At 61.7% G+C, this 12892-nt stretch overlaps 1 protein-coding gene across 3 annotated transcripts; it reads right to left on the reverse strand.

The window, feature by feature from the left end:
- Window positions 1-1862: 1862 nt before the first annotated feature.
- ARRDC1 (arrestin domain containing 1) lies at window positions 1863-9969 on the reverse strand. Of its 3 annotated transcripts, none has more exons than XM_045562334.1 (8): window positions 9779-9969; window positions 4207-4317; window positions 3776-3826; window positions 3513-3667; window positions 3071-3253; window positions 2811-2987; window positions 2292-2727; window positions 1863-2237 (listed from the first exon to the last, which is right to left on the reverse strand). In XM_045562334.1, exons 1-8 carry the CDS (start codon window positions 9894-9896, stop codon window positions 2167-2169), a joined length of 1302 nt encoding a protein of 433 aa, XP_045418290.1. In that variant the 5' UTR covers window positions 9897-9969; the 3' UTR covers window positions 1863-2166. The 3 variants fall into 3 exon arrangements, with proteins under 3 accessions (XP_045418290.1, XP_045418291.1, XP_045418292.1); XM_045562335.1 differs by having other exon boundaries at window positions 1863-2217; window positions 9779-9962; XM_045562336.1 differs by lacking the exon at window positions 4207-4317 and having other exon boundaries at window positions 9779-9962.
- Between the last annotated feature and the right edge of the window lie 2923 nt (window positions 9970-12892).

The raw sequence follows: 12892 nt of genomic DNA on the forward strand, positions 1-12892 counted from the left end.
GTAGACTGAAATTGAGCTTCTCTGGCTGTGTGAATCTGAGGGCTGGATGCACAAGAACTGAGGCAGCCCTGAGTCTTGAAGGCTATCTGGGCCCCTTACGGGGAGAGCTCAGCCTCATGGTGAGACTGACTCGGAAAAATTATTTCACTAAGTCTGGTATTGATGGTGCAGACAGGGACAGAGGAGGAGATGGACAACCCGAACTGCCAAAGAAACCATACCAGGTCTCTCTGGGGCAGCTAAACTGCTCTGTCAAAGCCTAAGTCAGTCTGTGACAGGCCAAGGACCCTTAGCCCTCCCAGGAGGCACAGGATTGGTAGAGAAACCCACCTCCCTCTCTCCTCCTGCCTTGTCCCTTCCCCGAAACCTTTTATCTTGGATATATGTGTGGCTTGTTTCTTTACTGTTCTTGGGTCTTAAATATCACCTCTTCAGGGAAGCCATCTGTCTCCTTCCTAGTCAAAAAATGATACTGCCCCCCAACTCCCGTACTTGTCTTCCTCACTTTATTTTGCTCCATAGCGCTCTTTGTCACCTGACTCCTACATCCTTATTTGGAATAGTCTGTCTGCCCACTTGACTGTAATTCCACTGTTTTGCGTGCCCTAGTGCCTGGAGCAATACCTGGCACATGGGAGACCAGTATCTGTTGAATGGATAAATGAAGGAATTAAAATGTGAAGAAAAGTCCTTTGCCAGGCAAACATCGACCATAAATGGACGTATCAGAAGTAGGCTGCAGGCAGCTGGACCCACCCGACCCGTGTGACCACTGACCACTCATCATGTCAGGTGCTACTCTCAGCACACGTGTTAACACTGTAAACTTCACATCTGTCCCGAGCGGCGGGTGCTGCTCTTACCCACGTGTCATGAGTGAGAGAACTGAACCAAGGGAGCTGAGAGCCTTCACGGTCTCACAGCTGCTGAGAGACAGATGGGATTCAACCAGCAGGCGGTTCACAGACCATCCCACGGGGGGCATACTTTCTGCTTTTCTCAATACTCATGCTCCCCTTGTCCCACAATTAGTAAACTTTCAGCCAAGTACATGGCCGCCTGGCTAAAGACCACATTTCCAACAAGGGGGAGAGGAGGGAGGGCAGCAAGTGGTATGATCCACTTTCCAGTCTGTCCCTCAACAAGTTGGAGGTGCAGGCCCAATAGGCTGAGGGATGGTGAAAACTGGAACAGCCACCCGGGAGCCAGGGGTGAGAGCCACTGCTTGAGTATGACAGCTGTGTCACCAGGCCTAGACCTGCCACCTCTGGACTGTTCAAGAAATAAACGTCTATCATGCTATTTAGGGGGAAGGGGAGCACTCAACCTGTCCCATAACAGTCCCATGAGCTTGTCAGACAGATAAGGTAACGACACACCTACCCACAGTCACCCTTTGACCCCATGGGGAGCAGGAATTTGACCTGAGTCTGCAGGATGCACCTTTGGCAACATGCCCTGTGCAACCCACGGGTTCACTGTGCCCTGGGGGCCTAGAGAGAATGGCCCTCGGGATGCAGGACGTGGCAGGAGAGGACCTGGGCAGGGGGAGCCAGGCACAGGCGTGGGGCCAGCAGAGGCCAGAGGGGCAGATCGGCAGACCAAAGGCGAATACTAACGGGCGCAGGAGCCACCCCTCACAGATGCAGCTCTGATCAGCACCAGGACCACGCCAGGCTCCAGACTTCATGGGCACATCCTTTTGCCCTCTGGAGCAGCTGAGCACCAGCCCCAGCCTGGGTAAAGGACCATGCACTCCGACCCCGGCCCCCAGAGGAGCCGGTGTGCCCAGGAGGGGAGGGGCGGTGCGAGGCCAGGCCACTGAGGCTGGAGGGCGCCCAGGAGGCTGGCCTCTGCCCAGCTCTACAAACAAAGCCTTTATTTACTGAGTAGTCTCTCCAGGTCCCAGCTCCCTGCCACCCCACCCCGCCCAGCCCAGGGAAAGGAGGGCCAACTCCAGGGCGCTGGCAGAGGCTGGGCAGGTCCTGAGTGCTCCGGGGCGGGCTGGGAGTGAAGGCACGAGGCCCTGGGCGCCCAGTCCCAGAGCAGAGGCCAGGCCCGCCCAGAGAAGGCAGCATGGGAGTCAGCACCCAGGGGTCAGCTCCTGAGGGTCAGCTCCTGGGGGACAGCTCCTGGGGGATCAGGCCAGCGGTCAGCTCCCAGGGGTCAGGCCAGGGTCAGCACTGCCACAGCTCTGCTCGTAGGATGGTGGGGCCTCTGCAGGGAGAGAGCGGGGTCTGCATGGGGTTCGTGGCATCCCCTCCCCACCAGGCCCCGGCCCCTCCACTCACCATCAGGGTAGCCCCACGTGCTATACTCTGGGGGGAGGACCAAGGTGCTGGTGGTGGGCACCGGCTCCCCGGAGCCCTCTGCAAAGTAGGGGACAGTGGCACCTGTGGAGATGCACAGGGGAGGGGGCAGCGGGTGGGGGGCGGGGCTGCCATCCCGGGGACGGGGCTCAGAGGCGCCAGGCACAGAAGCCAGGGCGGCAGGCGGCAGCTGCTGCTGCGAGTGGCTCTTGGTGGAGAGGGAGACCAGGTCCAAGAAGTGGGGGCCAGCAGCCACAGCCTCGGCCTCCTCCTGGGGTGGGGCAGAAGGCACCGCTGGGGACAGGGCCCCAGGAGGTGGCCCTGGGCCTGGCGGGGGGCTCAGCGGGGCATGGTTCACAGCAATATTGCCAATGAAGACCGGGAGGGTCACAGTGGCTTCAGGCGCCTTCAGGGAGACCTGGGAAGGACCAGGGTTGGGCATGAGGGGCCAGGGCCGAGGCCACCGAGCCTCAGGCCACCCAGCCCCCAGCAGCACGGAACCTGCAGGAAGTAGTCGATGTGGATGAGGCTGCAGCCCGGCAGCGCTGACTGCGGCAAGGCTGGCACCAGGATCTGCTCCCACCACTGCGCCCGCCTCCAGGCCTTGACACCTGCACCCTCCACCTCCGCGATGGTCCGCACATCGTAGATCCAGCGTTTGGCCTTGTAGGACACTTTCTGGGGAAAGACCAGCCTGTGAGCCTGGGCAGGCCACAGCCCACCCCAGGGCACGGGCGCAGCAACCTGAGTGGAGCTCCGACCTGCAGCAGACTGGCCACCACGGGACCGGTATCTTTTCCCGACTGGTTCTCGATGTCAGCCCGCAGCCGCAGCACCTGCCCCACCACGTAGCCGCGGAGGTCAGTGCTGGCTGTGAGGACCACACTGCCGGTCTTCACCAGCTTGTAGGAGAACTTCTTTGTGGCAGAGGCCACGTTGGGTTGCTTCGGGGGAAGACCAGGGAGGGACTTAGCAAGCGGAGCCAGGCAGGATGCCTGTGGCATCGGGACACGCCCACTCGGCCCTGCCACGCCCCTGGACACCAGCACCCTCAGCACCAGAGAGAGAGGCGGCCGTTGTCAGACCCTGGCCACCTCACCTCAGTGTGGGTCAGGGTCCTGGGGCAAAGCTGTGCCTGCCCAGCTCCCTCCCCACACACTTTCCGGAGTGGGGCCACCAAGGAGGCCACTGCTCCATCCTCACCTCGATGTCTGGGATGCTGTTCAGATTCAGGGGACTCAAGATATAGAACACGCAGCTGCACTTGTGATCCTTGGAAAAACGTGGCGTGTCGATCGTGGCCCTCACCTGGTGCACAATCTTCCCGAAAGGCCCCTCGAAGGATGTGGGTGCTGTGGCTGGGGAGACAGCAGGGACTGGCACGCAGCTGCCTCCCACCCTGCAGAGGAGCCCACCCTCCCGGGACCAGCCGGTCACCAGCAGGCCTGTCCAGGCCGGGCTCTCACCAGGAAGCAGGAACTGGAAGGGGAAGCTGTGCTCTCCAGCGGGCAGGCTACCTGCGGAGACAGGGGGAGGTGGAGGAGACAGGCCTCAGGAAGTGGCCACGGGGCCAGGACGAGAGTGAGCATCACCGCTGAACTGGGCTGCTGGGTCTCCCTGCCCCTGTCTGCAGCACCACAGCAGCACAGCCGTGGCCTGGGCAGAGGAGTCAGGACTAGAGCTTGGCTTGAACAGGAGAGTGGTTTGGGATGGGAGCAGGGGTGCAACAGCTATGCCAGGGGTCAGATCCAGCACCAGGCCACCCAGCCTCCACGAGGCAATGCCACAGTGCCTGCCAGAGAGAGACCCGTCAGGGTTCCAGCCCTGGAAGAGCGTGGCCCAGATCTGGGGAGGGGCTGCCGCTCGGGACAGGTGAGGGACTGGCTCCCAGACTCACCCTTGTCGGCCAGCGACAGGGAGCTGCTGAAGTAGCCCTCCTCCACCACCCAGGCAGCATCATTGGCCTTGTTGGACACCCCGCAGGAACCTGTGCAGGTCACCCGGATGGCTGCAAACAAGTGAGATGAGCTCAGCCAGCAGGTGGCCTGGGGCACTCCCTGCCTCCACACAGGAAGTCAGGCAGGACTAGCAGCCCCACCTGGGCGGGGTCCTGGCAAGGCCAGTGAGCTAGAAGTCTGCCCCCCCTTCAGAAGATACCTCCTGCCCATGCCCCACCTTGGGGTGGTCCAAGGGAGCCAGGCTGGTGAGAGGCCTGACAGGGACAGAGTTACATCTGTCCTGCAACCCAGAGCAGGAGGACCCCAGCATTTACCCAGATGACCCCTGGGCTATCCCCCAGATTGGTAACCCTGACTCCCTACAGGAGAAGCCTGGGACACCCCTGCTGGCCCACCGTCATGCTGCCCTGCAGACAAGTCAGGCAGGCAGGGAGGCACCTTTGCACTCCAGGAAGCTAACTGCCAGCTTCATGCCCTAGGAATGTGGTCGGACCTGCCTGAGCGGAGGGTACCCAACAGTCTGGCGTGCTGGAGGGCGGGCCCTTGGCTTCCTGGGCCAGGACTGCCCAGAGGGCTGACTTTCTGCATCATGCGATGTCTTGGTCCCCAGTGGGAATGCCCAGACCAGGACTGTTCGCAACAGAGGTTGCTGCTCTTCTGCGGTCAGGAACGTGAATTCCTCAGTCTAACAGACATGTTTCCAGAGCCCACTGTGGTCAGAAGACCATGGCTGGACAACCAGGTCCAGCTGGTCACGAAGGGGACACACCCAGCAAAAACCACACCACAGCAGGAGACTCAAGCAGGGGTGTGTGGTGGGAGCCAGAGGCAGGTCCCTGCAGCTGCACCCCTCCTCTCCCTGCAGGGCTGAGACAAAGCCAAAGACCACCTCCCTGCCCAGTCCTGCCAACTTGATGGGGGTCACGGGAGGGAGGGCATCTCAGACTCTGACACCCTGCTGACAGAGCCACCAGGCAGAAAGTCTGGAGTGCCCAGGGTCAGCCACACCTGCCCCACCTGTGGCCCCCCAGACAGCCCCACCTGTGGCCCCCCCAGACAGCCCCACCTGTGGCCCCCCCAGACAGCCCCACCTGTGGCCCCCAGACAGCCTCACCTGTGGCCCCCCAGACAGCCCCACCTGTGCCCCCCCAGACAGCCCCACCTGTGGCCCAGGCCTTCTTTCGGTTACCACAGAGCACCAGGCTTCCTCTCACCCATTCTTGACCCATTCTTGACCCATTCTTGGCCCATCCTCAGCCCCAAGTGGCTGTCCACATGCTGCCAGGCCCCATCCATCCGGAGAGGCCTCTGCTTCCAGCTGTACCTCCCTCGGCCCTGCCAGTGACTGCCTTGGCCTCCATTCCAGCCCACCCACCACCCAGCCTCAGCCCTCCTAGGCCAGACCCCACACTGTTCTTACGCTGGGGCTCCAGAACACTGGTGGCACTCCTGCTGACCAGAGGACGAGAACAGCACAGGCAAAAGGGTACGCACGACTGACCGATAACTCCTGGGGACTTCAGATGCTGCACGCTTTTTTTTTTTTTGAGAAAGAGTCTCACTCTGTCACCCAGGGTGGAGTGCAGTGGTGTCATTGTAGCTCACTGCAGCCTCCAACTCCTGGGCTCAAGTGATCCTCTTGCCTCAGCCTTCCAAGTAGTAGCTGGGACTACAGGTGTGCACCATGACGTCCCGCTAACTTTTCTATTTTTAGTAGAGACAAGATCTCACTCTTGCTCAGGCTGGGCTCAAACTCCTGAGCTCAAGGGATCATCCACCTCGGCCACCCAGAGTGCTAGGATCACAGGTGTGAGCCACCGCGCCCGGCCAAGATGCTGCACACTTTAACCCTCCCCCACAGAAGGAACACATCCCCCTCGAATCCTGCAGCCCTGTGGATGCTGGGACCCACAGAGGATGTCAGCAGGTGCAGCGGTCCCCAGACTGGCCAGGTGCCACCAAGTGACCCCAACCCATGGCACAGACCTGAGGATTTGCCCTGCCCACAGCTGCCCACACTCACACACAGTGCTGTGAGATATCACAGAATGTCTAGGAGTGATTTGTTACCTGGGATGACTTTTACACAGCAGTAGATAATTGGAACAGATGTCCAACCTCACTAGAAATTAGGGAAAACCCCAGTGATTTACCATTTTAACCTATCAGATTGGCAAATGTTAAATGTTTTGACATCCATTGGAGAAGAGGTCAAAAAACAGACACCCCCATATGCTGATCAAACTGTAGTCCGATACAGGGCCCTGGAGAAGAATAGGGTGGAGCTGCTGTAATTTTACCACATACCAGGGGACTGCACAGTTCTGCTTGGAATCTCACACTATTCAACCAGGAGCCCCACACACCACTACTTATAACAGCCAACAGCCCAGGCATAGGTAAAACCATCAACCACTCAGCCCAGACCCAGCCCCCAGAACTCAGGCAAATGAGCATGGAGGCACCAAGCTCCAGAAAAAAAAAGTATCCAACTGACCCCTGGGTAATCCCAGAGGGGTCCCGGCTCTGTGACCTTCCCAACATCCAAGCAAAGTGCCCTGTTTTGCACACACACCAAGGCTCCCATGGAGGACCCTGCCAGAGTGAGCAGCCTCCAGCCACTTCCCAAGGTGACTCCTGTCCTGCACTGTCCCCTCTCTGTTCAGCAGGGTCAGTGGAGGCACAGGGTTTCCTGCCAGCATGGCTGCCACTTCCTCACCAAAAACACCCAAAGCTGCTCCTCTGCCTCTCAGCAGCTGCTTCAGGTCAGGCTGGGTGAATTCCCCAGGGAGTCAGTTCTCATGGTCAAGGCCAATGACTGTGGCCACATTTTGCCTTCTCAGATGGGCAAATCAGGCAGGGTGACAGGATGCAGTTCTGCCCAGGAAGAAAAGGGGCATCTGGGGGGTGTGTTGGGGAGGCTCCCTGCTCCCGGAGAAGGGCACCCCACATTACATTGCTCCCTCCTGCTGTCCCAGCTGGCAGGCTCACAGCTGAGGAGCCTCGACCTTTGCCAGCAGGAAAGGGCCAGGCGGGGCTCAGCTGGCAGTCACCGAGGCAAAGTCCCTGACCGCCTCCACCTTCTGAGTTTTAATGATTGAGCCTCATGGTAGTGACCCTGCAGCCCCACCCTTCCTTCCCCATGGGGGGTACCTGCTCCTGGAGGTAAGCAGAGTGGCAGAGTGATACACCCTGCAGTACCATCCAGGGTTCAAATGTGTTTCCTGAGGGTGTTCAGATGCGTAACAAAAGACAAGTCGCTTGTCCCTGCAGGAGGTTTGGGGCTGCTTGGGTTGTGCTCCAGAGCGATGTCCCCAGCTGGGACCCCCACCTGTCCAGCAGCCCCCTCCCTCGCACCACCTGCACTCTCACCACGAACCCCCACTCGCGCATCTTCATCCCGGAGGTTTCACGGTGGGGCCACCCTGCCAGCTCCCACAAACCAGGAGCAGCCTAGCCTTTGCCACACGCCTTTCCACCAAAACTGTGGCCCGGGAGCCACTCTCCCCACTGTCCCATTTCCAAATCTGTGTCATGAGAAAAATAACAGCACCCACCTCCCAGGGTGCTGTGAGGACTGGTGAAGCTGGTCCATGCAAAGTGGAGAGAACTCCGGGTGGTCCCCAGTGAGAGCTCAGCGAGTCACTGTCTGCCCTGCCCCCCCCCCAGTAAGAACAGAATACAGGGCAGCCCCCCCTGACGCCCAGCCCTGCGCTAGCCGGACCTGGGCCCAGAAACTGCTCCTTCCTCAGCTCCTTTCCACACCAGCTCTCGAGGCAGCCGGTGTCCTCGTGGTGGAGCGCTGACCGCCTCTGTGCTCACCGCACCAGCACTCAGACTGGGAGCCGCCAGGGCAGCCCTGTGGCTACCTAGGGGAGGGAGGGCCTCCCTGTTACATCTGCCGGCTCCTAGCAGGAGCTCAACAAGTATTTTTGAATGAAAGGAAAAAAGAACCATGGTCCCTCTTGTCCCATCCCAGGCAGGGCTGGAGGAAGCCCCAGAGCAGCCCCTGCACTGACACCGCCCCCCCCCAGCAACCTGAGTAATCCACTCTCTGGCTTGTAGCAGCCCTTCACCCACTTCCCAGCCCATGACCCTGGGGTCCCTCCTCCACTCAGACCTGGCTGGCACTTCTACAGGTGGGACCATCCACCTGGGCTCCCTCAGGCTCCTGAGGCCCAGCAGCCCTCCCACCTGCCACATGGAGGTAGGGGAAGTGGGGGGCTCCGCCCAGCCCAGGCCAGTCACAGCTCAGGCCATCCCTTCGCTGTGGTCAGCAATGGCTGTTTGCCCCATGCCCAGCATGGGGACAACAGGACAGCCAAGCCGGGATGTGATCTCTGCAAAGGGCCTCCGTCCTGCCAGTTCTGTGGCCCCACATCATTTGCTCTGCTCTGCCAGGACCTAGCCCCCATCTCCCCTCTCACACCTTGCTGTGCCCCAGGGAAGTGTGTTTGTGCTGTCTCTGCTGCACCCCCAAATGCCAAACTCCAAGGGATGACACAGGAGAGGAGGCTCCCTGAGGCCAGCGCCAGACAGGAACACCTGCCACCCAACTCCTTCCTAGACCCCTGCAGCCCCGCACAGTGGTTGGGCGGAGTCTGGCATCACAGCACCATCACTGAGTCCCAGGTAGTGGCCCTCAGTCCTCGGCAGGCCCCAGAAGTGGTGCCACCATGGTAGAGGCCCAGCAGTCAAAGTCAGAGGCAAGCCTGATGGCTGTGGTTTGGGCCAAGCAGTCCGGGCGCTGCTCACAGGAAGACGAGGTAGAGAAGCCCTGAGCGGTCGGGACCACACTAACCTTGCACTCAAAGCCAGGCACCAGAGAGAGGCCACAGGTGCCGCCCACCCTCCCCTGAGGGCCCTGTCCACCGGAGGCAGCCACGCCTGGACGGGCAGATGAAGCCCGCACCTCCAGAGTCCCCTATCAGTGGCCACTGCAGCAACCTGATCTCCAGTCCCAAAGTCCCAGATGCCTGCATCAGCAAAGACGTTGGCCAGCGGGGCTCAGGCCAGCTCTCAGTGCCTGCTGGGCTGGGGGCGCGGGAAGGCGGGGAAGCCCCCACAGCCTGCAAAGACAAGCTTTAGGCAAAGGGCAAGCAGGTGCCCGTGCATCCTGCTGGCACACCCTCGCACTAGGGCCAGGAGCGTGGGTGTGCGGAAGAGGGGGCCCAGCGCAGGCCAGGCTCCAGGTGAGAGCCCCGCAGGTGCAGAGCGGAGCCGAACCTGCACACCCGGACGGGGAAGGTCGGAGGCCTGCATGTATCGGCGCGCAGTAAGGTGGCCAGGCTCGAGGCCCCCGCCCCGGACTCTGGCCGCCCCCGGGCGAAGAGGACAGGAAAGGGCAGAAGCGGAAGGACTGGGCCTCCCAGACCTCCCTGCCTCGCCCCAGCCGCCGCGAGCTCCACCCCTGCCCTCCCCGCAGACCGGTGCCTCGCGGGCCGGCAGCCGCTTCCGGGAGGGCAGGTGCGGCGCGGCCGGCGGCCCTCCCCGCGGGGACCCCGCGCCCACCTCGGAAGGGCAGCGGCGCCCCCAGGCGCACGCGCACGGTCCCGGCCAGTGGCTCCCCGGGGCTGTAGACTACGCGGCCGTGGCTCAGGCGGATCTCGAAGAGCTGCACTCGCCCCATGCCGCGGCCTCGCCGGCCCGCCGTGCTCTGACGCGCGCCGCCGGCGGGCCCAGCGCGAAGCCAGCCTCCCCCGCCCCGCGGACCCGCCCCGGCCCACTTCCCCGCACTCTGCGGACCCGCCCCCGGCCCGCCTCCCCGCCCTGCAGACCCGCCCCCGGCTCGCCTCCCCGCACTCTGCGGACCCGCCCCCGGCCCGCCTCCCCGCCCTGCAGACCCGCCCCCGGCCCGCCTCCCCGCACTCTGCGGACCCGCCCCCGGCCCGCCTCGCCCGCCTCCCCGCCCTGCAGACCCGCCCCCAGCCCGCCTCCCCGCACTCTGCGGACCCGCCCCCGGCCCGCCTCCCCGCCCTGCAGACCCGCCCCCGGCCCGCCTCCCCGCGTCCTGCAGACCCGCCCCCGGCCCGCCTCCCCGCGTCCTGCAGACCCGCCCCCGGCCCCCCTCCCCGCACTCTGCGGACCCGCCCCCGGCCCGCCTCCCCGCGTCCTGCAGACCCGCCCCCGGCCCCCCTCCCCGCGTCCTGCAGACCCGCCCCCGGCCCGCCTCCCCGCACTCTGCGGCCCCGCCCTGGCCTCCCTCCCCCGGCCCTGCAGCCGCGTCCCCGGCCCGCCTCCCCCCGCCCCCGGACCCGCCCAGCAGGGTGGAGGCCGCGCTGCAGCCCGCGCGGCTCCAGGTAGCCGACGCACGGTGCCCTGCGACCCGAGGGCGTCACGGCGGCTCACCTGTCGCGGGGGCGGAGCCGCTGGCCGGGGAAGGGGCGGGGCTGCCTCCACTCCCCAGCTGTGGGTACAGGACACGCCCTGCCCAGGGGTCTTCCCTACCGGACCCTCAGAAGGACGACGTCACGAGGGGCGCAGGGGCCAGTGCGGTCCGCGGGCACCTGCGCAGTCCTGGGGGTCCCCGAGAGAGCGATACTGGGGCGCAGGCCTGGGCGTGGCGCGCTGAATACCGGGTGGGCACCCAGGCGGGGCGTCCCGAGCGGCTCCCGCGGCGGCGCAGGCGTCGGGACCGCGGCGGGCGGGGATTTGGGTGACTGAGACCAGGAGGAATAAACTCTGATTTACCTGTTTTTAGAGGTCGCTTTGTGGAGTGAACCGTGGGGGAACCGCGGGGAACTCGGATACCCAGGGACGCTGGTCTGGGAGGGCGGGGGCTCCCCTTGCCCAGAGACTAGCTGGACATGGGGTGGGTGAAGCGGGGAGTCAAGGTGGGGAGGGTTTTGTCCACATCGGCTGGCAGAGGGATGGCCAGAAGACTGGCCTAGGTACGGATCGCTTTGGGAAAGGGAAAGTGGTGACGCGCCGAATCCGAGATTCCCATTAGACACCCAAGGACTACTCACTTCCATGCATTGGCGGGAGGAGGTGGGTGTCAAAGGGCGGGCTGCTGAAACTGTTTTTTTGTTTGTTTTGTTTTTTCTTTTGTAGAGACAGGGTCTTGCTCTGTCACCTAGGCTGGAGTGCAGTGGTGTCAACACAGTTCATTGCAGCCTCCAACTCCTGGGCTCAAGCGATCCTCCTGCCTCAGCCTCCCCAGTAGCTAGGACATGCGCCATCGTGCCAGGCTAGTTTTTCTGTTTTTTAGTACAGATGGGATCTCACTCTTGCTCAGGCTGGTCTTCAACTCCTGGGCTCAAGCGATCCTCCCTCCTCAGCCTCCCAAAGTGCTGGGATTACAGGACTGAGCTTCCTGGCTTGGCCAGGACTGAAATTTTGATAACTCTGGTTTGTAGATGATAAGTGAAGTCAGGGCCCTGGACGACATCACAGTTTGGAATCTAAGACGCAGAATCTGTCCCTCTCCAGCAAAAGGAGGAGGGGCTCACAGGCTGGAAGGTCCCACTGGCCAGGCTGGGGAGAGGCAGCGGAGACCAGGCAGTCCTAGAGCCCTTGGGGTGCTGCCCTGCCAGGCCCACCTGTCTCCCGCTGGGTGCCGATATTCTAGGAGGGAGGGTCAAATTGGCCACACTGCAGACACTTAGCTCCAAGGCTGTGCAAATGGGGGAATTCTTGATTTGTGGGTAGTTCCCAAATGTCCACGATAGAAGTCAAGACGAAAGTGTTTCAGGAAGGCGGGAGCAATAGAATACAGTATGAGGCCAGAAAATGGATGGTCTTTATCCAGGTCTCCCACGACCTAATCCCAGAGGGCTCTACGCATCCTTCATTCTGAGCCATCTCCCACCCGGCCCCTGTTCTAGAACTCGCAGCTGTGCCCTCTGGTATCCTGTCCCCTTCAGGTGCAGATGTTTCTTTTCACACAACCCCTGTACCTCTGGCCCTGGAGGTGGGGCTGGTGCCCTGCCAGCTCCCTGTTACCATTTCCAAACCATTCTCCACCCTAAAAGCTACCAGCTTTAGATCCCATGTCCTCTGAATAATAATCCACCACCTCCCCTGTTGCTGTCATGTCGCGGTGATTTTAGCTCCTGACTCACCATCATTTTCTCCGATTCCACTCTTGTGGGAATTCTTAGTGACTTCAGAATCCACACAGGTGACCCTTCCCACCTGCTGGCCTCTACTTGAAATGTACTGGGATTGTCTGAATCAGGTGTGGAAAGGGGACAGACTCAGGGACAGGTGCCTTAACACAAGAGTTTAGTTCGCTAGGGGTTCCCCAGAGTGGGGGCAGGGCACAGGGCCACAGGGGAAGGACGGCCCAGAGCTTTTATTGTGTTTTCCACAGGGGAAGAAATGGCAAGGCAGGGTAGGCAAGTTTGAGCAAGTTTAGGATTGGATAGTTTGAATACTTTCAGCAGGTTCCGGGCTGTATCAGTGGTCTCTAGCTGTCTGGACCCTTGCCCTGAGGTGATTTAGGGCAGGGGAAACATTGGCTCAAGGTATGAAAGTCGATAAAGGAGGTGGTTGGAGATAAGGGCTCTGGATTGGTTGGTTTGTATATGAAAGCCATGCTCACAGGCAAGTTGTTTGCCATCTCTAGCAATTAGTCAACCGTTGGAAGGGGCAGGCTGTCCCCGATTAGCAACACCACCAAGA

This window comes from Lemur catta, chromosome 10 (genome assembly GCF_020740605.2).
Source record: "Lemur catta isolate mLemCat1 chromosome 10, mLemCat1.pri, whole genome shotgun sequence".
Lineage (NCBI taxonomy): Eukaryota > Metazoa > Chordata > Mammalia > Primates > Lemuridae > Lemur > Lemur catta.